Raw genomic sequence first — 24,785 nt, forward strand, 5'->3', positions numbered from 1 at the left:
GGTTCAGCAATACCTTTCATGTTAGTATTTTATATTACATCAATAAAATGATTGTATCAAGAATAAACATTTATAAGGTTCAGCAATACCTTTCATATACTGTTTAGAATTTCCCCTTAATGAAGCACTATTGTAGCAGTAGTTGGTTAAAATTTAACTTTTCTGACCAAAGAAGCTGCTAACTCACCTACATAGAGAGGTCGATCATACGAAATGTTGATGTAAGTCTGAAGAGGAAATCTGCGAATAACCCATGGCAAATGATCCACCTTGAGTCGTGCTAACTTGACATTGATCTCAGCCTTTACTTGGTGCCATTCATCATTATTAAATCGTAGGGGCGATTTCACAGTTACATTTTCATGGCCATTGCCAATATCATAAATAAATGCCAACTCATTTGTCGCTGGATAAAACAACAAATGGGGAGTCTTGTGATACAAAATATAATTTTAAGTTCCATGTTACCACAGAGTAATATAATGCATGAAAAAATGGTAAAGGGGAACAGATGAGATGTCCACAAAGGATGTGTTGAAATTTCAGCAATTAGGAAATCCTATTTTTACATACATAATACACATTCTATCTTAGCTATAACAATTTTTACTCTTGAGACTGTAGGCCACATCACAAAAGGAGATTTGTCTTATTGGTTAATGCTTTTCCAACATTTAGAACATCCCTAGAGTTAAGAACTGGTATAAAGGCTGCATGAAATGGTTATTAAATATACTATATGGCCTAAAGTATTGGGAGACACCCCTTTATTAATGAATTCAGGGGTTTCAATCAGACTCATTGCCACAGGTGTATAACATTAAGCACCTAGCCATGCAATTGGCATTTACAAAACTTTGTGAAAAATGGTTCGTTCTGAAGAGCTCAGTGAATTCAAGCGTGGTACTGTCATAGGATGCCACCTTTGCAATGAGTCAGTTTGTGAACTTTCATCCTGCTAACTAATTAACAGTCAGCTGTAAGTGGTATTATTGGAAAGTGGAAGCCTCTAAGAACATCAGCAACTCAAGACACAAACTTATACAAATGCACTTGTAGAGATAAAGAGGAAAGTCCCGACATCCAAACTTGCCTCTTTATCTCTTTAATTTTCTGGAAGAGGCAGAGTCGAGCGGGGTCATGCAGCATCATTGCGTGACACAGCGGGAGCTGCAGTAAGTCCCTGCTGAGGTATTTCGGTGAGCGAAGTGTGTGAGTTGCTTGAGTGTGTGTTTCTGACTGTGTATGTTAGTGTCTGAGTGGATATGTTAGCATCTCTTAGTGGGTATGTTAGTGTCTGGGTATGTTAGTAGGTGGGCTAGCCCGCTTACTGTTGGAGGAGCAGAGCCAGTTGGGGAGATCTCTCTCCAACCGTCAGGCCAGCCCTTTTATTGCCCCCTCAAAGCCACACAAATGCACTTAAAGAGATAAAGAGGTAAGTCCTGAATTCCAAACTTGCCTCTTTATCTCTTTAATTTTTTTGAAGAGGCAGAGTCGAGTGGGGTCATGCAGCGTCATTGTAAATGTAAGTTTATTTTTCTTCAAGCACAAAACAGTAATACTAACAAGCCCATGACTCAGATATTTCAACTGCCTCACACATGTTGTGCATAGAGGGGCTTAATCCTAGGCCTACGATTAAGAGCCTCTCAATGTGAAATTCTTGAGGCGGTTGGCATATCCGCATGAAGAAAAATAAAGCTTATATTTCTTACTTCGAAAAGAGTTCTAGTTCTGTTTTTTGCACACAAGGTAATTTAATGAGCAGGCATATTTTGCAGAGTCAGGTAGGGCCATTGAAATGTTGAGTATTATAAAATAGTTGACATAAGGTAAAATAAATGATATATTGGGCATAGTATCTTAAAATATAGAAAGAGTAATTGGTGGGAGTGCTTAAGGAGTTAAATATTTAAACTCAGACAGTAGAACAATCGTATATATATATATATATATATATATATATATATATATATATATATATATATATATATATACACACATATATAAATGTAAAAAGTACAGCAAAGGGTCTATAAAACTAAAACAATTTCATAAATAAAAAATATTCTGTAAATAAACAATGTATCTAAAAATAAACATAAACCATAATAAACAGTTTCCAAACAATGTTCACACATCTATAACTATATATGTGAACCTTGTTTGGAATAAAAAAAATTATTATGGCGTATGTTTATTTTTCGATACATTGTTTATTTAAAGAAGCTTGCTTAATTATTACATTGTTTTAGTTTAAGTCCTGCCTCGTACTTTTTTAAATGCACAATTGTTCTACTGTCCGAGTTTAAATATTTAACTCCTTAAGCGCTCCCATCAATTACTGTTTCTATATTTGTTTTATTGTGTGCATAGAGAAGCCATATCTTTGGTGTTTTAAAGAAAACACCTTCTCTCTCCCTTCACCTATAGTATCTATAGTATCTTAAAATGTTTTGTTAAGAATAAGAATTCACAACTACAATTTATACCACTCATGTTAATTCAAAAAGCACTTTCGAATCAGAATGTATTTATAGTTTGTTTAGAATTGTTTCTTGTAAACATATCTCAACAACTTACTGTTCAGTTCAATTCTGATGAAATTACGGCATCTGTGCCCTGTGTTTTCCAAGAAGGTCCCAGATGAAGCAGTAGTTTTAAAGTAAAATGAGATATCAATGCTAGTGTCTGGTTTGAAGGTTGGAAATATGAGACTGGCACCTTTCATAAACGTCACAGTGTTCCATGTGTTTCCTAAAATGTAAAATTAAAAACAAAACAACTTGGATCCAATTCATTGTTAATTGCCTAAAATAGAAATTATGACTATACTATCCCAGCAGCCCATTTATAAAAAATACATTTTGAGTTCAAATCATTTGATTTAAAAAGCAAATGCCCCTGGTAAAAACATATATAAAAAGTATTACCGTATTTGCTCGATTATAAGACGAACCTGATCATAAGACGACCCCCCAAATCTTAATATTAATTTAGGAAAAAAAAGAAAAAGCCTGAATATAAGACGACCCTATAGGAAAAAAGTTTTACCAGTAAATGTTAATTCATTTAAACTATTTTTTTAATAAAAGCTATGATTGAGAAAAATATTTTGGTTTTATTTCCTTCTATTTTACAACCTGCCCCCCAGTTATGCACATCTGCCCCAGAAATGCCTTATACCCCCTATATGCCACTGTGCCTCATGATATGCCTTTTAACCCTCTAAATGCCACTGTGCCCCATGATATGCCTTTTAACCCTATATGCCACTGTGCCCCACGATATGCCTTTTAACCCTATATGCCACTCTGGCACTTAGAGGGTTAAAAGGCATATCATGGGGCAGAGTGGCATATAGGGAGGATTAAGGCATTTCAGGAGGCAGAGTGGCGTATAGAGGGTTAAAAAGGCATTTCTGAAGGCAGAGTGGCATTAAGGGGGTTAAAAAGGATTTCACAGAGCACCCTGCCTCCAGAAATGCCTTATGCCCCCCATTTAACACTCCCCCCTCCCCACTTACTGGTACTTCTGAGTCTCCTGTCATGTAGCTGGGGCAGCGTGTAGACTCACGCTGCAGTCGGAAGGAGGCGTGGCTAGCAGCGGGGGTTGTGTGCGTGCATCACGCAGACATTCCCCGGCTGTCAGAGATCAGAGTTCCCTGCGCCGGCGCCAGTGCCGCACCGGTGCAGGGAACTCTGATCTTTGACAGCCTGGGAAGGTCTGCGCGATGCACGCAGACAACCCCCGCTGCTAGCCACACCTCCTTCCGGCTGCAGCGGAAGTTGTCTACGCGAATCGCGTAGACATCTACACGCTGCCCCAGCTGCACACCGGGGACTCTGAAGTACCGGTAAGTGGGGCGGGGGGGTTGAGACAGGAGGATCCAGGTCCACTGCAGCTGCGGAGGATCTGGATCTTAGTTGTCTCATAGTCAGACTTTGAGGTCTGATTATAAGACGGCCCCGATTATAAGACGAGGGGTATTTTTCAGAGCATTTGCTCTGAAAAAAACCTCGTCTTATAATCGAGCAAATACCGTATATACAGCTGTGCGTAGTTTTGGTTAACAAATTATTTTAACCAAAATTAACATTTGTGATGCATCTTTTTTTGTTAGAATACAGCAATGTATCATAATATTAGTTAGTATGTTACATTTTTTACTCCAACATCTTTCATTCTGCCAACGTATACATATACAAGCATAGTACACCTTATGACCTCTCTTTAAAACTTAACAGACAAGTTTGTTACAGTGGGGCAAAAAAGTATTTAGTCAGCCACCAATTGTGCAAGTTCTCCCACTTACAAAGATGAGAGGCCTGTAATTTTCACCATAGGTACACTATGAGAGACAGAATGGGGGGAAAGAATACAGGAAATCCCATTGTAGGATTTTTAATGAATTCATTTGTAAATTCCACGGTAAAATAAGTATTCGGTCACCTGCAAACAAGCAAGATATCTGGCTCTCACAGACCTGTAACATCTTCTTTAAGTCTCCTCTGTCCTCCACTCGTTACCTGTATTAATGGCACCTGTTTGAACTTGTTATCAGTATAAAAGACACCTGTCCACAACCTCAATCAGTCACACTCCAAACCCCACACTATGGCCAAGACCAAAGAGCTGTCGAAGGACACCAGAAACAAAATTGGAGACCTGCACCAGGCTGGGAAGACTGAATCTGCAAAAGGCAAGCAGGTTGGTGTGAAGAAATCAACTGTGGGAGCAATTATTCGAAAAGGGAAGACATACACGTCCACTGATAATCTCCCTCGATCTGGGGCTCCACGCAAGATCTCACCCCGTGGTGTCAAAATGATCACAAGAACGGTGAGCAAAAATTCCAGAACCACACGGGGGGGACCTAGTGAATGACCTGCAGAGAGCTGGGACCAAAGTAACAAAGGCTACCATCAGTAACACACTACGCCGCCAGGGACTCAAATCATGCAGTGCCAGACGTGTCCCCCTGCTTAAGCCAGTACATGTCCGGGCCCGTCTGAAGTTTGCTAGAGAGCATTTGGATGATCCAGAAGAGGATTGGGCGAATGTCATATGGTCAGATGAAAGCAAGGTAGAACTTTTTGGTAGAAACTCAACTCGTCGTGTTTGGAGGAGAAAGAATGCTGAGTTGCATCCAAAGAATACCATACCTACGGTGAAGCATGGGGGTGGAAACATCATGCTTTGGGGCTGTTTTTCTGCAAAGGGAACAGGACGACTGATCCGTGTAAAGGAAAGAATGAATGGGGCCGTGTATCGTGAGATTTTGAGTGAAAACCTCCTTCCATCAGCAAGGGCATTGAAGATGAAACGTGGCTGGGTCTTTCAGCATGACAATGATCCCAAACACACCGCCCGGGCAACGAAGGAGTGGCTTCGTAAGAAGCATTTCAAGTTCCTGGAGTGGCCTAGCCAGTCTCCAGATCCCAACCCCACAGAAAACCTTTGTAGGGAGTTGAAAGTCCGTGTTGCCCAGCAACAGCCCCAAAACATCACTGCTCTAGAGGAGATCTGCATGGAGGAATGGTCCAAAATACCAGCAACAGTGTGTGAAAACCTTGTGAAGACTTACAGAAAACGTTTGACCTCTGTCATTGCCAACAAAGGGTATATAACAAAGTATTGATATGAACTTTTGTTATTGACCATATACTTATTTTCCACCATAATTTGCAAATAAATTCTTTAAAAATCAGACAATGTGATTTATGGACTTTGTTGTCTCATCCCGTCTCTCATAGCTGAAGTGTACCTACGGTGAAAATTACAGGCCTCTCTCATCTTTGTAAGTGGGAGAACTTGCACAATTGGTGGCTGACTAAATACTTTTTTGCCCCACTGTATGTAGACAAAGTGAAACCATGAAAATGATTGTAACAAGGCTTGCAGAATTCCTAATGACAATTATTTGTCTAACCCTGAAAATGAATCAGGTTAAAAAATGAGTCATTTAAAAATAGTGGAGTAAGGACACTAACAAAACCAGCAACAAAACCTTTTTCATGATTGGATGTCTTTCCCTAGAATTAGTTTGAATTTCAGCTACCTAACCGAGAACTGCTTAATTATTTGAGACTAAAAAAAAAAATTGTCTAAACATCAATACGTAGGAGATTTGCTTGGAACATACCGTATTTGCTCGGTTATAAGACAACAGTGATTATAAGAAGACCCCCCAAAATGTCAATATCAATTTCGAAAACAAACAAAAGGCTTGACTACCCTATATTAATTCACATGTAAACTATTATTTCATATGTAATATATTGAGATTGAGAAAAATGCATTTTTTATTTCCTTTTATTTGCCAACCTGCCCCCCTGATATGCCTTATTCCCCAACTATCCCCCCCCGACTTACCGATGCATCCCTAGACTTGTCTCCCGTTGTCCAGACTGCCTGGTGTCAAGTGGGGACAGCCGGTGAACATCTGCGATGCACGTAGTCAACCTCCGCTGCTACCCAGAACTTCTATGACTGAGGACTGGAAGGTCACGTCACACCGGTGCTCCGTCATAGAAACCCCGGCAGAAGTGTCGGGTAGAAGAGGAGGTTCTCCATGCATCGCGCAGATGTTAACCGGCTGAACGTCTGCAAGATGCATGCAGATAACCTCCGCTGCTGCTGGCCGGTACTTCTATCATTTCACGCCGGCGCTCCATCATAAAAGCCCCTTTAGAAGCTGCCGGAGAGAAGGATTCGTGTGCCCTGCAGCGCTGCAAGGGATCTGGATCTTAGTCTTGTAGTCAGACCTCTATTTGAGGTCTGATTATAAGATGACCTCGAATTTGCTCTGAAAAAACCTTGTCTTATAATCGAGCAAATACAGTATATTTTATAATAGAAAGGTAGAAAAGGTTCTGTAAGGTAAGTGTATAGATTTTTTACATGTTAAAGATATGATCTTTCCCCGTAATTGGGAAATGTGAAAATGATATGAATAGATCCATTCATTTAGTGGATTGTTTTTCTTCTTTGGATACAGTGAAAAAAAAGGTTCATGGTCTTTTCCTGGTAGAAATGCAATTTGAGGTAACAAACAGGTGGTACATATGTTCGAGATGCAACAAAAAAGAAGGTTCCTATTTACGTGATTGGTGGAGATGTGAATTGATTAAACCACCATGGGGTATCGTATACGATATGTTGAAAAAGAATCGATATTATAGGTCCAAATAAAAAAATGAAATTGCCCTTCTGCAGATAAACAGAGTGAACAAATAAACAGTATATAGTTACACACTGTTTGGTGGCTACTAATAAAAAATAGAACTAATAGAAATAATAGAGCTAATCCTTTTCTTTTAGTTCAAGCAAAAGGTGAAAAATAAAATAAATAATGCATCAAATACCAAATATTTAATGTGGAATGAATGGGTTCAGAAGCTGGAACATTTAAATCTTAATACTTTCTCTTAAAGGAAGAATTTAAATTAAATTAGATGGATCTCTGATCTCTTCTGGCTATTGTGTATCTGTAATGTATTACTTATGTACTTGTTATATTGTAACTCAGTTATGTACCTTTGAAATATTTATTACAATGTTATTTACATGTCAGGTAGTATTTTATATTTTGATATTTTTTCATTAAAAAAGTGAGACCTTAACACTGTGGGAGGCAGACACTCAGCAGCCTCAAGAAAGAAAAATAATTTCTTGCTGCATATAGGACATTTAGGTAATTGTCTGTCACAAAGCCTTTATTTGCCTAACCCTGAAAATTAAATAAACCTTAAAACAAGCATAGTAATTATCTATTTTAAACACACCCAAACACACACTTCTCAGACTCACTTCAAGAAAATGTTCCAGCAACAAAACTACATGCTACAGTAAACTTAATACAATTGTCATGATTCTACATACTAAGCTATGGAAAGAATCCCAAGCCAAATTAACTGTGCAGAATCTTGGCATATATTTTTTTAATGGGAGGTACATGTCACTTCTACTGAGTACCAAGCTTTGTAGTCAGCTTTATTGATTAAATCTGTAAGTCTAGTTTCTTACGGTCTCCATAGCAACGTAAAGGTCCTACAGAAAACCAAGCCTCTGAGCTGGAGCGGTTAGTGTCTCCCACGACCACTTGTGTTACTGGTAAATGGTCACGATAGCTGAGTATCCCTTTGTCGTATCTCCTAAATAAAAGAGAAAGTATTAATAATGATTTGTTTCTGAGATATTGTCTATACATATAGTGATACGTAACATTTTTTTTACACCATTTGTTTTCGAGGTACGTTCTGTGTTATGAATAGAGGTACGTTCTGTGTTATGACGTATAACCTGTATTCACAGCATTTTATCCTTGTACATGGAAATAGGACCGCAGGTTGTCCTGGCCCAAGTTAGAGGCATGTGGTTAGGACAGGCATGTCCAAACTTTTTTTCGAAGAGTGCCAGATTTGATGAAGTGAACATGTGTGAGGGCTGACCATTTTGTCTGACATTCTTTGAACCATTAAAATTTAATGCAAATTAACTATTTTATGCAAAGTTTATTGAAAACGGCATACTTTTCATTTTGTGACTTGGATGACAAATCTAAACAGGTGTTAAATCACTCTGCCTTTAATATCAAAAAACCAGATCTATATTTGGGCAACTTATCTGTGGGGCCTGATCAGGCCGGACTTTGGACATGCCTGGGTTAGGATCTACTTCTACTCCATCTTAGTGTATACCTCTGTTCTAGGATAGTATTTACCTGTCTAATATAAAGAAATAGAGAACCCCTTTGCAATGTTTTCTCAAATATACAGTACTGTGTACCTAAAAGTTTTAGGCAGGTGTGAAAAAATTCTGTAAAGTAAGAATGCTTTCAAAAATAGACATGTTAATAGTTTATTTTTTTATCATTTAACAAAATGCAAAGTGAGTGAACAGAGGAAAATTTTAAATTAAATGAATATGTGGTGTGACCACCCTTTGCCTTCAAAACAGCTTCAATCTGAAGCAAAAAGTTAAATTTTTGATCAGCCAACAGAATATTATCCCCAAAAGCTTTGGGGGTTATCAAGATGTTTTTTGGCAAATGTGATATATGTCTTTGTGTTCTTTTTGGTCAGCAGTGGTTTTCACCTTGCAACTGTTTCCTCATGGAATTGTGAACACTGACCTTAACTGGGACAATAGAGGTCTGCAGCATTTCTTTACATGTTAATCTAGGTTCTTTTGTGACCTCTTGGATTAGTCGTCACTAAGCTATTTTGGTGGGCCAGCCACTCCTGGGAAAGTTCACCACTGCTCCAAGTTTCCTCCCTGTGGGTCATAGGATTCCCAATCTGATAGATGTCTTTGTTTCCCCTCTGTTCTTGAACTTCTTTAGATCATGGCATTCTGTGCTGATTTTTGAGACCTTTTAGCCTACTTCATTTTGCAAGACAGGTTCTATTTAATTGATGTTTAGATTCAACAGGGCTGGCAGTAATCATGCCTGGGTGTGTCTAGTGAAACTGAATCCAATCAATTTCATTTGGTTAACTGATTTTGTAACTAAGGGGGCAATTACTTTTTCACACAGAGCCAGGTAGGGTTGATTGCATGTATAGAAAGAAAAAAACTATCATTTTGTGTTTACACAGGTTATTTTTATTTTTAAATTAAAATTAGTCTGATGGTCCGAAACACCTAATTATGGTAAATATGCAAAAATTAAAGGAAATTGGGAGAAGGCAAATACTTCTTCACAGCACTGTATATATATATATATACCCTATTGGCTCGAATATAGGCCGCACTTTTTTCCCCCACTTTAAGACTTTAAAGTGGGGGTGCGGCCTATATTCGGGGTCTAGCGCCCGACGCCCGGGACATGCAGTCCCGGGCGCCGGGCAGGCAGCGGGGTTAGGATACAGATCCCCCGCAGCGGTGCAGGGGACCTGCATCCTACTCCCCGATACGCTCAGACAGCCTCCCCTGCCAGCACTTCCCACGGGGGGGGTGGCGGCACGGGAGGTTGTCTAAGCGCATCGTGCGGATGCGTTTTACCTCTGCACCTCCCCCGGACTTACCGGAGCAGAATCCCGGGTGTCTTGCGGGGTCGGCGGGGCAAATCTACGCAATACAACTTCCGGTGTATTGTATTGCGTAGATGTCCCCCGCCGGCCCCGCAAGACACCCGGGAGTCTGCTCCGGTAAGTTGGGGGGGGGGCAGAGGAGGACAGTGGTAGCATATCTCGGGGAGGGAGGACAGTGGTAGCGTATCTCGGGGAGGGAGGACAGTGGTAGCGTATCTCGGGGAGGGAGGACAGTGGTAGCATATCTCGGGGAGGGAGGACAGTGGTAGCATATCTCGGGGGGGGGGCAGAGTGGCAGCATGTTTTTTTGGTGCTTTTTTAAAGAAAAAAACTTTTTCTTTAAAAAAGCACCAAACTTTTAGGGTGCGGCCTATATACGGGGGCGGCCTATATCCGAGCCAGCTGTGAAAATCTTTTGCTGATTTATCTAGCAAAATGTATGTCAAGTGTGTGTGGTTGTGTAAATGTACAGTTGAAAAATATGTAATAGATTTAAAACAATCCAGCCATCATATGCACTATGCATATGGCAGCCGAGTGGTCAGCACCAGCACTGGTTCAGCAAAATGCATAAAACAAATCTAAGTTGACAAACTAAAAAGTAACTATTGCACACAAGCAGAGTTGTTCTATACTTTGGTTTGCTGCATGTTTATTTCCTCATTATTTCGGTATAGACCAACTGTCGGCCATCTCACTTGTACAAGTTTATTGACTGTAGCTGTGTTTCATAAAAAAAAGGTACAGGGTAGATACTGGATCTTGCACCTCAGCACAGCCACCTGCTACTCACCATTGCAAGTGATCAGCATCACAGTTGCAGAAGAGGTTTGGATCAGCACATGATTTCTCTAAGCCACAAGCACACCTCTGAATTCCAGGACTGGAGCTACCCCAGTAAAAATGTCTTTCATTATTTCGCCCCATCCAGAAGCTGTAAGGCAGTCCAGCTGTTATAATAAAGATAAAATATAGATGATAGTATGTGAATATTCTTTTTTAATTTATTTATTAACAGTTAACTGCAAGTCCCTATCCCTGACTGTTTTTATTTGGTAGGGTCCACGGAGAAAATCTGCTGAAGCCAATATGTCTGCCTGCTACCTCATTTAAAAAAGAGGAAATGTTAGGACAAGAGGCCATAGTCTAAAACTAGAGGTCAGAGGTTTATATTTGATGTAGGGAAGTTATAGTTTACAGAGTGGGTGGTAGATAAATGGAACAGTCTCTCAGCAGAAGTGGTTAAGGCTAATACAGTAAGGGAATATAAACATGCATGGTACAGGCATAACAACTACCGCATATTCCGGCGTATAAGACGACTGGGTGTATAAGACGACCCCCAACTTTTCCACTTAAAATATAGAGTTTGGGCTATACTCGCCGTATAAGACTACCCCTCTACCCAGCATACAACAACCAGCCAATCACGGCAAGCGATGTACCTTACCGGTGATTGGCTGGTTGTTATACAGACATATACATACATACACTGCCCTTGCACACACACACACACACACACATATACATACATATATACATATATATATATATACATACTCACACACGCCTGCCCATACATACACATTTATACACTGCCCTCACCACACACCCCTGCCTTTACACACTATATATATATATATATACATATACATATATATATATATATACACACACATGTATGTATATATATATATATTGTGACAAGCCTCCCTTTTCCTTGGGACTTTTGTCAAGGATCTTGGCTGTAACCACAGTCTTCTAGGGTAAATGAAGTCCAGGACACATCCAGCTCAACTTCAATGTTTATTTTCAAGGAACAAACAGCAGCAGTTGTAAGCAGAATAACAGTCTTCGCTTAGAACAAAACAGGTCACAATTTACCATCAATATGGCTTTGCAGAGAGAAACCACCCCTCAGTTTATCAGCTCTCCTAGCTGGCATAACAGTGGCTTCCTCTCTGAATCAGGCTCAAACCCTTTTACCTTCTGCCTGCTAATTAATCAGCCACAGGTGAGCTGCTACTTACCCCACACCTGTGGAGCTCCTGTCCAGAACGCAGGCTCTGGACTGGATCAATACAGCAATTAGTGCTGTTGGAGCACTGGCCCACCCTGCTCTTCCAGATGCTCCGCCCCAGGGACCCTTACCATGTTTTGCAAACTGCCAGTAGTGCAGTTTGTAGTCAAACATCTTTCCCTGGGACATATTTTAAGGCAGACTACTATTGACCAAGGCTGGTCTAATATACCTGCCATCTACCACCTTACCAGACCTTGTGTCACATATCCTCCCCCCCAGCTCAGACCTAAGGGGTTGAGCGACCATGGACATCAGAGCATGTACCCTGGAAAGGCCATCAGCATTTCCCTGTTTGAGGCCTGCCCTGTGTTCCACTGTGAAATTAAAGGATTGCAAACTTAAAAACCATCTGGTAATTCTGGAGTTTTTCTCTTTGTTTTGACACATCCAAGTCAAAGGTGCGTGATCTGTTATCAACCGGAATTTCCGACCTAGCAGGTAGTATTTAAGTGACTCTAATGCCCATTTAATAGCGAGACACTCCTTTTCTACAATAGAGTAGTTTTTCTCTTGTGGATTTAGTTTCCTGCTCAAAAAGAACACAGGATGTTCTTCACCCTGATATTCCTGGGAAAGGACAGCTCCTAAGCCCACATCAGAAGCATCTGTCTGAACTATGAAGCTTCTGGAGAAGTCCGGAGTTACTAAGACTGGCTGGGCACAGATAGCCTCCTTCAGTCTTTTAAAAGCTTTGTCTGCTTCAGGGCTCCACTTAACCATAACTGGGTACCTCGCCTTAGTAAGGTCAGTTAGAGGAGCAGCAATGGTAGCAAAATCTGGAATAAACCTCCTATAGTAACCAGTCAAACCCAAAAATGCCCTTACTTGTTTTTTCGTAAGTGGCTGTGGCCATTTTTGTATGGCTTCTACTTTTGCAGTTTGCGGTTTAACCAATCCCCTCCCAATTGAATATCCTAAGTACTTAGCCTCTTCTAAACCAATAGTACATTTGGAAGGATTGGCAGTTAAACCTGCCGAGCGGATAGAATCAAGCACTGCTTGAACTTTGGGAAGATGTGATTCCCAGTCTGTACTGTGGATGACAACATCATCCAAATAAGCAGCGGCATAGCGAGTATGAGGTTTAAGAATTCTGTCCATCATTCGTTGGAATGTGGCAGGCGCACCATGTAACCCAAATGGCAATACAGTGTACTGAAACAGGCCACTGGGTGTTGAAAAGGCTGTTATTTCTTTGGCCCGGTCCGTGAGAGGGACTTGCCAGTAACCTTTTGTCAGGTCTAGAGTTGTCAGATACCGTGCTTTACCCAGTCTTTCTATTAACTCATCAACCCTTGGCATTGGGTAGGCGTCAAATTTTGAGATGCCATTCAACTTCCGATAGTCATTACAGAATCTCCATGTGCCATCAGGTTTTGGCACCAATACAATAGGACTGCTCCAGTCACTCTGGGATTCCTCAATGACTCCAAGTTTTAGCATTCTTTCGACCTCTAAGTTTATAGCCTCCCGCCGGGCCTCAGGTATTCTATAGGGTTTGAGATTAACCCTCTTCCCTGGTTCTGTCACTATGTCATGTTTGATAACATTAGTCTTTCCTGGGACTACAGAGAAAACATCCTTATTTCTTCTGATAAAATCCCTGACCTCTTGCTTCTGATGCATAGATAGCGTCTCGGCTATATTTACCTCTGGCTCGGCCTTAGGAGGCTCTGAAGGCTTTAAAGCCACCAAGACCTCTCTGTCTTTCCAAGGTTTCAGCAGATTTACGTGATACAACTGCTCAGGCTTTCTTCTACCTGGTTGCCTAACTTTATAATTGACGTCACTCACTTTCTCAATTATCTCGTATGGTCCATGCCAAGTTGCCAGGAACTTATTCTCTACTGTAGGGACCAGTACCAATACCCTGTCTCCAGGCTGAAACACTCTGAATAGAGCATTACGATTATAACTGTTTTTCTGAGCCTGCTGAGCTTTCTGCATGTGTTCCCTGACAATAGGTAGAATAGTAGCCATTCTATCCTGCATTTGAGCTATGTGCTCGATTACACTCCGGTGGGGTGTGCTCTCCTGCTCCCAGGTCTCTTTAGCTATATCCAGCATTCCACGGGGATGCCTCCCATACAACAATTCAAAAGGAGAGAAGCCTGTGGAGGCCTGCGGAACTTCCCTAATGGAGAACATTAGATATGGCAATAAAAAGTCCCAGTTTTTCCCGTCAGTGTCAATTACTTTACGTAACATACTCTTGAGGGTTTTATTAAACCTTTCTACTAAACCATCAGTCTGTGGGTGATATACTGAGGTCTTAAGGTGTTTAACCTGCAGGAATCTGCATAGCTCTTTGGTGACCCTGGACATAAAAGGGGTCCCCTGGTCCGTCAGGATTTCTTTGGGGATACCCACTCTGCTAAACATCAGCATTAGCTCCTTTGCTATTGACTTTGCAGAAGAATTACGTAAGGGTATGGCTTCAGGGTATCGCGTTGCATAGTCCAGAACGACTAGTATATACTGATGCCCTCTAGCGGATTTTATCAGTGGCCCTACTAAGTCCATAGCGATCCTTTCAAAGGGCACATCTATGATAGGTAGGGGAACTAGTGGACTACGAAAAGCCTTGAACGGGGCCCTGTGCTGGCATTCAGGGCATGAAGAGCAATAGTTTGCTATAGCAGCAAGCACTCCAGGCCAGTAAAAACGTTTAAGGACTCTCTCTCTGGTTTTCTCAACTCCAAGGTGTCCTCCTAGTATGTGGCTGTGAGCCAACTTCAATACTATATTACGGAAAGCCTGTGGAACCAACAGCTGCTTAATAGTATCTGCAGCTTTCTTTTCTACACGGTAGATTAGGTCATTTAACGTTTCAAAATAAGGGAATGACAGTGCTTCTCCTGGCTGAGCAGCAACCCCATTTACAACCCTTATATTGTTTCGGGCTGCAACTAAAGTGGGATCTTCCCACTGGGCGCTTTTAAAGTTACCAGGACTGATCCCTATGTCTAATAACTCATCATTCTCTGCAGTATTAGCCGGCTCCTCACTAGTTTGTACTGGGTTATCCCCCACTAGTACTGGTTTAGGGTAGTAAGATTTGCCCTGGTGTCTCTCCCGTTGGTCAAAATCCAATTCGGTATTGGCAAAAGGAAACACATAATCCTCATCAGCTTGGTTAAATTCTGATGAGCTTTGGCCTTTCTTTTCTGCAGAGGCCCATAATTCTAGAAAATGGGGAAAATCTCTACCTATTACCACCTGCTGGGATAGTCTGGGTACTACACCCACTCTGTATTTTAGAGAACCATACGGGGTTCCAATATTTACTTCTGCTGTGGGATACTCTCTCTTATCCCCATGAACACAGATAATTCCCACCTTTTGTACATGATCAGACTTCACATAGGGTATTACAGATTCTGCTATTAATGTGACCATACTTCCTGAATCAAGTAATGCTTTAGACATTTTTCCATTCACATTCACATAGCACCAATAAGGGTTATTATCATAGTCATTGTTAATAGACGCAACACAATTAAACAAAAATGAATGCATTCCCCCATTTTCACCTATATTGCACTCCATAGGTTCATCCTTCAAGGGGCATTCCTTAGCCATATGACCAGCCTCATTGCATCTAAAGCACTTCACAACATAGTCTGACCCCCAATTAGTTCCTCTCCCAGGCCTATTACGTCTGGTTAACCCTCTGAGTCCTGGAGTATTGTCCCTGGTGTCCTGAGAATATAGTTGTGGTTCTTCCGCCCCCCTTAAACCCAGAACAGTCTTACCAAGTCTTGCAGAATCCTTGAGCTTAGAACTGCGGGGTTTATCTGGTGAAGCAGGGCTCAACAGTTCTCCTGCAGCCACATATCTTTCCACCAAGGCAATTAGCTGGTCTGCTGTATGTGGATCACTCTGGCTGACCCACCGCCGCAAAAATCGATCCATCACTAGGATTTCCACAATGTGGCTAGGTGAATTGACTTCAGGTTGTAACCATTTCCGGGCCAGATGCATGAGGTCAAACATTTGGGATCTTGCAGCTTTGTCCTGGGAAAATGCCCATGAGTGGAATCTTTGGGCACGTACTGCAGAGGTTACCCCTAGACGTGCCAGGATCTCAGCTTTCAATTTTCGGTAGTCGCTTGCTTCTGCAGGCTCTAGGTCATAGTACGCCTTCTGCGGCTCTCCGCTCAGGAACGGTGCCAGTACACTTGCCCACTCGGTAGCCGGCCACTTCTCTCTCTCTGCTGTGCGTTCAAATGCCAGAAGGTAGGCTTCAACATCATCTGATGCAGTCATCTTTTGGAGGTAGTGGCTTGCCTGAATCATCTTTGGTCCTGGGGATCTCGCCTCAGGGTCCAAGTCCAGCTTTTCAGAAATAGTTTGGATCTCCTGCTGTAGCACACGGGTAGCATTTTGCTGCTCTTCACGGGTTACTTTAAATGCCTCAAGTTGTGCCACTGCAATCTGTTGCACTAAGGATTCAGTGCTTTCTATTTGTGCTTTGGCCAGGAGTTTAGCATTCTCTGCCTGGGTCAGTACCAATTGCTGCAGAACTGCACTGTTTTCTGTAGCTCTCCTGTTAGCCTCCTGTTGCACAGTGGTGGATTGGATCAACGCCTTGATAATATCCTCCATGTTGAGCTGTAACTGACTTCTACCCACAGACTTACGTGGATGCCCGCATTCTCCACCATATGTGACAAGCCTCCCTTTTCCTTGGGACTTTTGTCAAGGATCTTGGCTGTAACCACAGTCTTCTAGGGTAAATGAAGTCCAGGACACATCCAGCTCAACTTCAATGTTTATTTTCAAGGAACAAACAGCAGCAGTTGTAAGCAGAATAACAGTCTTCGCTTAGAACAAAACAGGTCACAATTTACCATCAATATGGCTTTGCAGAGAGAAACCACCCCTCAGTTTATCAGCTCTCCTAGCTGGCATAACAGTGGCTTCCTCTCTGAATCAGGCTCAAACCCTTTACCTTCTGCCTGCTAATTAATCAGCCACAGGTGAGCTGCTACTTACCCCACACCTGTGGAGCTCCTGTCCAGAACGCAGTAGTGCAGTTTGTAGTCAAACATCTTTCCCTGGGACATATTTTAAGGCAGACTACTATTGACCAAGGCTGGTCTAATATACCTGCCATCTACCACCTTACCAGACCTTGTGTCACAATATATATATATATACACACACACACACGTGTCTATATACATATATATATAAACATATATATATATATTTATATACACATGCCAGCTTACAAACACACAAATACCTACACTGCTCTTGCACACATTACCTGACCATACACATACACTGACCATCTCACACCAACATATGTACACATACACTGCACTTACACCCCTTTCTCCCCATCTCTTACCTTTCTCATCTTCTATCTTCTTTCTTCCATCCAGTTGTGGGAGCGCGAGGTCTGTCATTTCAGACCTCTGCTTTACTGCTCCCTCATCACTACGCGCCGGCAATTGATGCCGAGCGCCGGGACATGACGTCATCACCGCGCTCGGCATCAATAGCCGGCACGTAGTGATTAGGGAGCAGGGAAGCCGAGGTCTGAAGTGCCAGACCTCGAGCTCCGTAATGTTGGGCTAGTTAGAGGGAGGTGGTGATCTCCCCAACCAGCCCTGCTGATCAGGGCTAGTTGGGGAGATCACCATCTTGCACCTACCTCGGCGCGGCCCTGAAGACCGGCCCAGGGGAGGCGGCTTCTCCACTTGCCCCTCCCCTAGAGATTCGTGGCTTCGTGGGAATCTCCGGCTCGGTAAGTACCCGGTACTCGGTTAGTACCCGGCGTATAAGTCGACCCCCGACTTTTGGGAAGATTTTCTGGGGTTAAAAAGTCGTCTTATACGCCGGAATATACGGTATTCTGACTATAGGACTGGGCTATGGGCAGGGCCGGCCCTACCATGGAGCAGACTGGGGCAATTGCCCCAGGCGGCACTTTTGAAGAGGCGGCACTTTGCCGCCCCAAGCGCCGTTTTTTTCCCGCATCTGATGCTGCTACCGGTTTTAAAACTACTGTACAACCGACTCCGTTTAATTATCTGAAAGCGGTCGGCTTGCCTGCATGCCGATCCGTTCGGCTCTTCGTCCCGCCCCCTTGAAGATGCGCCGTGACGCTCAAGGGGACGGGCTCACGCAGAACAGTTGCTCGTCACCGCGATCTCGAGGGAGAAGAGCACGTCAGTGGAAGAAAGCCAGCAGAAAAAGTAAGTATTTTAAAAAAAATAAATAATTGAGGTGATAGACGGAGGGATGGAGTCATGGAGAGACATATTCATGCCCCTAGAGGGTGGCTGGGGACATAAGTACACAACAGGGTGATTAGGACAATCTATACACAAAGGGGAGGGGGGTAATACACATGGGTATGGGGGCATTACAATTCACCAGTACAAAAGGGGGGGGGGATCAAAACACAAGGGAGGGAGGCTGGCTGGAGCATCAAATAAATCAATAGACAGGGGTGTGTTGGGGCAAAATGCACAAAGGGGCCTGGCTTGGGGCACAGATACACAAAGGTGGCAAACACACAACAAGCAGCAATGTGGAAAGCAATTTTTCATGCTCTTAGTAGCTTATCCCGTCCTGATGTGGCTGAGCCTGTCCTGGTGTGTGTGTCTGGGTGTCAGTATGGCAGAGTCTGCCCTGGTGTGTTTGTCTGGGTGTCAGTGTGGCAGAGCCTGTCCTAGTGTGTGTGTTTGGGTGTCAGTGTGGCAGAGCCTGTCCTGGTGTGTTTGGGTGTCAGTGTGGCAGAGCCTGTCCTGGTGTGTGTGTGTTTGGCTGTTGGTGAGGCAGAGCCTGTCCTGGTGTGTGTGTTTGGGTGTTGGTGAGGCAGAGCCTGTCCTGGTGTGTGTGTTTTGGTGTCGGTGAGGAAGAGCCTGTCCTGGTGTGTTTGTCTGGGTGTCAGTGTGGCAGAGCATGTCTTGGTTTGTGTGTTTGGGTGTCGATGTGGCAGAGCCTGTCCTGGTGTGTGTGTTTGGGTGTCGGTGGCAGAGCATGTCCTGGTTTGGGTGTCGGTGTGGCAGAGCCTGTCCTGGTGTGTATTTGGTTATCTGTTTCCTGGCAGTTTACTTACTGTAGGGATAAATAGAACTTTGTAATTTTTATTTATCCAGAGATAAAACGCCTTCCTGAATTTCTAGTCACTTCAAAGGACAAAACTCCAGAAATCAGTGTGAGGAAAAGTGAAGGTATTGTGTTATTTACTCTATTTCAATCTGAATATATTATGAAAAAGGAAACTTAAATTGGTACTTCGGTGTTTGTGAAACACAATTGCTGATTTCATTATAGAGGGGGCTGTACACCACACATACAGGGGGGGACTATAGAGGGGACTATACACCACACATACGGGGGGCAGCATTTCACACTTCGCCCCAGGCAGCACAATGTCCAGAAACGCAGTACAAAAAGGGGCAAATCCAAGAGAATAATCGGGGTCACGGTCCAAAGGTCAAGGCAGGCCGCAGACAGCATAAACAGGAGACGAAAGCCAAAAGTTCAGGATACCAGGGACTCAAGTATTATAGAGGTTATAAGCAACACTAAGGTTAACAAAGAAGCACTGGTGTAGAGGTTTGTGGGGATTATATAGGGGCAGGTAATGAGAATAACGTCCCCTAGCACCTGATCCCCTCACACACTAAGTGCCTGCTCCCCTCCCTCTGATACACCAGAGTGGAGGGAGACAGAGCAGGATCTACCTCCTCCCCCTCCCTCTGGTGTCTGTTGGAGAGGGAGGTTACATCAACGGGGCTAAGCCCCGCCCCCCCCTCTTCGGGAACGCGGCGCGTGCGAGGCACTCCGTGCCGTGATCGGGAGGTCCGCGGGCAGGAGGTCTCCCGCGAAGAGGGACCCGAGGCCGGGTCTGACAACATATCAGGGTATAATAACAATTATCTGTTTTTAGCAGGTATAAGAAAATAGGCAAATACAACCTCAAGTGAACAACACATGACATATTACACTGTGTAATGACTTATTCAACAAAAATAAAGCCAAAATGGAGAAGCCATGTGTGAAAAATTAAGTACACGTTATGATTTAATAGATTGTCAACTTGATCAACTTTTAAAAGCAATAACTTGAAATAATCGTTTTCTCTAACCCCTTAACGACAAAGCCCGTACATGTTAAATAGCTGCATCGCCGGCTGAGGCTGACTGTGGATCCGGGGAGGATCAAAGATCGCGGCGGTGGTGGGCTAAAACAGCTTAGGAAGCGATCGGAATCGCTTCCTAAGAATAAACTCCGCTGCTGACATGCCTCGATATCGAGGCACGTCAGTAACACTACCCCGATAGCCTTGTGATTGCTCCTAAGAGCAACCACAAGTGCCATCCTGTAAATGATGTTGCCATCATTCACACAGTGGCATTAACAATAGATCTGAGTTCACAGAGGGTCTATCCAGACCCTCTTGAGAACTCTCAAGCTCCTCCTGCAGGTTGAATGCAGGTACTGCATCCAACCATGCAAGGTCAGTGGAGCCCAGCTCACGAATCAGAGTGATTAGTAAAAAAAAAAAAAAAAAATATTGTTCAAAAATGTTACATTTTTTTTAAAAAAAATATGGTAACATGTAAAAATCCCCACTGTCACCAAAAAAATAAAAAAAAAAGGTTTTAACAAGCAAGTCCTACAATTCTTTATCTTCACAATAATTCCCACATGGAAAGAGTTAAAATATTGGCATTACAAATGCCCATAGGGTGTCTAGTAAAAATGCATGAGTTGATGGGGCAAATTGAATAGGCCGGGTTCAAAGATGTCCCAAATATTGGACATGGGGGCAGTAGGATCAGATGTCTAAATGGTAAAAAAATACACACCTCACAAAGGCGGCCTTTTACCTCCCAAATAACCCTAAAAACTGATGCATGTACTGAACACATATTGGGGTGTTGCTTGACTCGGACATATACCAGGAGCGATAAATTTATACCTGAAGTACAACGTGTGTAAAAAAAATACAAAAAAAATTTACTACCATAAAGTTTCACAAAGGCTGGTGGTAAAAGTAGTGCATGGAAAGGGTTAAAATTAGGGCTGAAACAACTAATCGATAAAATCGATAATAATCGATAATGAAAATCGTTGTCAAGGATTTTCATTATCGATTAATCGGATCGATTTTTATCGATTATAAAAAGAGGTTTTTTTTCAGAGCAAATGCTCTGAAAAACTCCTCTCCTTATATAATCCGACCTCAAACAGAGATCCGATTATAACACCGGAATCCAGATCCCCCGCAACGCTGCAGGGGACCTGGATTCCCCTCACTGTCGGCCGGTCTCTCACTTCCGTCTCTCTCCCGCTCCCATCTGCCTCCTCCTGTCTGTCTGTGCGATGCAGACACTCACAGGCTGACAGAGAATCATCCTCTCTGACAGCCGGTGAGGGTCTGCATCGCACAGACAGACTCCGTTACTGCCCTTCGCTTACACTGTGGCTTCTATGAAGCTGCAGTGAAAGTGCCTTCAGTAACGGAGCCGGGTAGAGAGGCAGAGCGGTGTATGGGAGGGGGGAGGAGTCAGAGGGGTGTATGGGAGCCACCCTCCAATACACCACTCTGGCTCCTCCCCCTCTCATACGCCACTCTGCCTCTCTACCCGGCTCCCTGGTGTCTTGTCAGAAACGGAGGTTCACAGGAGGCAGAGTGGAGTATGGGAGGGGGGAGGAGGCAGAGTGGAGTATGGGAAGGGGGAGGAGGCAAAGTGATATATGGGAGGGGGAGGAGGCAGAGTGGAGTATGTGAGGGGGAGGAGCCAGAGCGGAGTATGTGAGGGGGAGGAGCCAGAGTGGAGTATGGGAGAGGGAGGAGCCAGAGTGGTGTATGGGAGGAGGCAGAGTGGAGTATGGGAGGGGGAGGAGCCAAAGTGATGTATGGGAGGGGAGGAGGCAGAGTGGTATATGGGAGGGGGAGAAGCCAAAGTGATGTATGGGCGGGGGAGGAGGCAGAGTGGTGTATGGGAGGGGGGAGGAGGCAGAGTGGAGTATGAGAGGGGGGAGGAGCCAGAGTGGTGTATGGGAGGGGGAGGAGCCAGAGTGGTGTATGGGAGTGGGAGGAGCCAGAGTGGTGTATGGGTGAGTTATAGTGGTGTATGGGGGGTATTATGAACTTTTAGGGCATATAGGGGGTATAAGGCATATGGATATTAGGCATATCAGGGGGGCATAAACATATCTGGGGGTAAAAGGTATATCAGGGGGCTCAGTTGCATATCACTGGCATATAAGGAGTATAAGGCATATCAGGGGGCACAGTGGCAAGCTGGGGGTCAGATGTGCATAACTGGGGGCAGTTTGGTAAATAAAAAAATTTAAACAAGGCTTTTTTCTCAGTTTTTATTAAATATGAAAAATAGTTTACATATGAATTAATATTTACTAATAACTTTGTATTAAAACCTAGTTTGAGAAACACCATGTTTGGGTTCTTGTAGCTTTTATTATTATGTCAGTAAAATAAGAAGGTGAATAGAGAGAGGCCATTGCAATAAAGAGATGAAAGTGTAAATTGTACGTTTTTTATTGCAATTTTTCTTCAATTTAAAATAATGTATTTTTTTATCCGATTAATCGACAAAATAATCGGCCAACTAATCGTTTATTAAAATAATCGTTAGTTGCAGCCCTAGTTAAAATGCCAGCATTTCAAATACCTTGGGGTGTCTAGTTTTAAAAACTATATGATTTGATGGGGTAAATTGCATTGGCCGGCTTCAAAGATACCCGGAATGGCACATGGGGGAAGAATTACCAGATTTGGAAAAAATGGTTTTGAAATAGCAAAACGCTACCTGTACTTATTGCCCCATAACGTGCAGAAAAAAGCAAAAAAACATAAAAACATTGGGTATTTCTTAACTCGAATCTAAAGTAGAATCTATTTAGCAGGTTTTTTTTCCATTACCTTTTATAGATGAGTAAAAGATTTTTCAACTAAAGGTTAGAAAAAGTAATTTTTTCTAAATTTTTCACCATATTTTATAGTTTTTTTAATAGTAAATAATATGATACAATCAAAACAAAGCCCTTCTTGTCCTGAAAAAAACAATATATAACTTGTGTGGGTTCAGTAAACGGGAAAGAAGAAAATTACAGCTAAACACAAGCAGCGCAGAAATGTTAAAAACGGCCATTGTCACGAAGGGTACAAAAAATAAAATCAGCCATTGTCACGAAGGGGTTAACTAATCTTGTCACTCAAACACAAATTATGTAACCAAATATTAAAACTGCACCAATTTCAGTTACAAAATTGTACAGTTAAAAATCTCTGGTACTCATTATCCATTTCATTCACCAGTAAACCTGGTTGTTACTATTGATTAATAGCTGAATAGTATAAGTAGTATTTCCTACTTACAAGGTGTATTAAGGAGCCTGGATTTGTAGCAAGAAAACTCAATTCGCTGCTCACAGTATTCAGACCCATTTGCCAATGCAGAGACCTCCCCCCAGGATGCGTTCCAGTAATGCACCTCTCCCATGTATGGTTGGTCTGGACTAGAACCTAAGACTTTGGTAGCGTAATACCGGTCATGGTGCACAATGGTCCAAGCTCTCTCCGCTAGTGGAGTAAGAAAAAGAGACAACAAAATTACATTGATTTCAGAGACCAAAAGATAAATCCAACGACCTGTCTAAAATCTAGATTTTCATTTTAATGGGTTTGTGAGTGTTATGAAGAAATATTGACTGTCTATTGTGCTATTACATACTGTATGGCAGTATTTGTTTTATTTACACCCCTTCTTTTTTTGTAAAGCCCTCTCCTGTATTCACGATAAATGTGAATGGGAGAAAAGTATTCATAGCATCAACTATTTCCTAGACCTTATGAAGTTAAAAGTAAGTTTATGTAAAATATCACAGTATGGCCATCAACTGAGGATAAAATTAAATTATTAGCAATTAATTCAGATAATTACCGTACCTGAGATGTCACAGTAGACAGTAAACGGTTTCAATGGCCCGCTGCCGTCTGGATCCACAGTGTAATTGCCAGAGTATTTTCCACTGACTCTGTATGCATCACAGTTTTCCCTGTAAAGTGCTGAGAAATTGGACAGAAGGAATGTAGGAACAGTGCTGTTTTAGTAGGGTTAAAGTAGGATGATGAACAGAGACTCAAACTATACCAAATAATAACCAAGATAAAGGTGATCTGCAACTTTTTTTATTTTGGGAAATCACTACTGGGTAAGCAATAAACTACATGGACAAAAGTATTGGGGCACCTGACCATTACACCAACAGGGACTTTTTCTGACATTGCATCTTTAATACATAGACATTAATATGTAGTTGGTCCCTCTTTTGCAGCTTTATCAGCTTCCACTCTTCTGGGAAGGCTTTCACCCAGTAGAGTATTTGTGAGGCGAGGCACTGATGTTGGATGAGAAGGCCTGGCTCACAATCTCCATTCCAGTTAATCTCAAAGGTCTTCGATGGGGCTGAGGTCAGGGCCCTGTGCGGGGCAGTCACATTCTTACACCAAACTCATACAACCATGTCTTTATAGACCTTGCTTTACACTGGGGTGCAGTCATGCTGGAATAGAAAAGGGCCTTCCCCAAACTCAGGGGAGGGCTGGCAGCCTAAGGCCTGGGGGGCAAGTCTAGTCAAGTGGCCCGTTGCGCCACCGAATCAGC

At 42.6% G+C, this 24,785-nt stretch overlaps 1 protein-coding gene across 1 annotated transcript in view; it reads right to left on the reverse strand.

Moving 5' to 3' along the window:
- Positions 1-24,785, reverse strand: part of CNTNAP1 (contactin associated protein 1) — an 84,398-nt gene that overhangs the window by 21,031 nt on the left and 38,582 nt on the right. Inside the window, exons 11-16 of the mRNA XM_053453810.1 lie at positions 24,068-24,187; positions 23,498-23,701; positions 10,831-10,987; positions 8,029-8,156; positions 2,584-2,757; positions 188-406 (exon numbers count right to left, since the gene is read on the reverse strand). Of these exons, the coding sequence (XP_053309785.1) occupies positions 188-406; positions 2,584-2,757; positions 8,029-8,156; positions 10,831-10,987; positions 23,498-23,701; positions 24,068-24,187 (1,002 nt within the window). The remainder of the gene's footprint in view (positions 1-187; positions 407-2,583; positions 2,758-8,028; positions 8,157-10,830; positions 10,988-23,497; positions 23,702-24,067; positions 24,188-24,785) is intronic.

The sequence above is a fragment of the Spea bombifrons genome, chromosome 13 (assembly GCF_027358695.1).
Source record: "Spea bombifrons isolate aSpeBom1 chromosome 13, aSpeBom1.2.pri, whole genome shotgun sequence".
Taxonomy (NCBI): Eukaryota; Metazoa; Chordata; class Amphibia; order Anura; family Pelobatidae; genus Spea; species Spea bombifrons.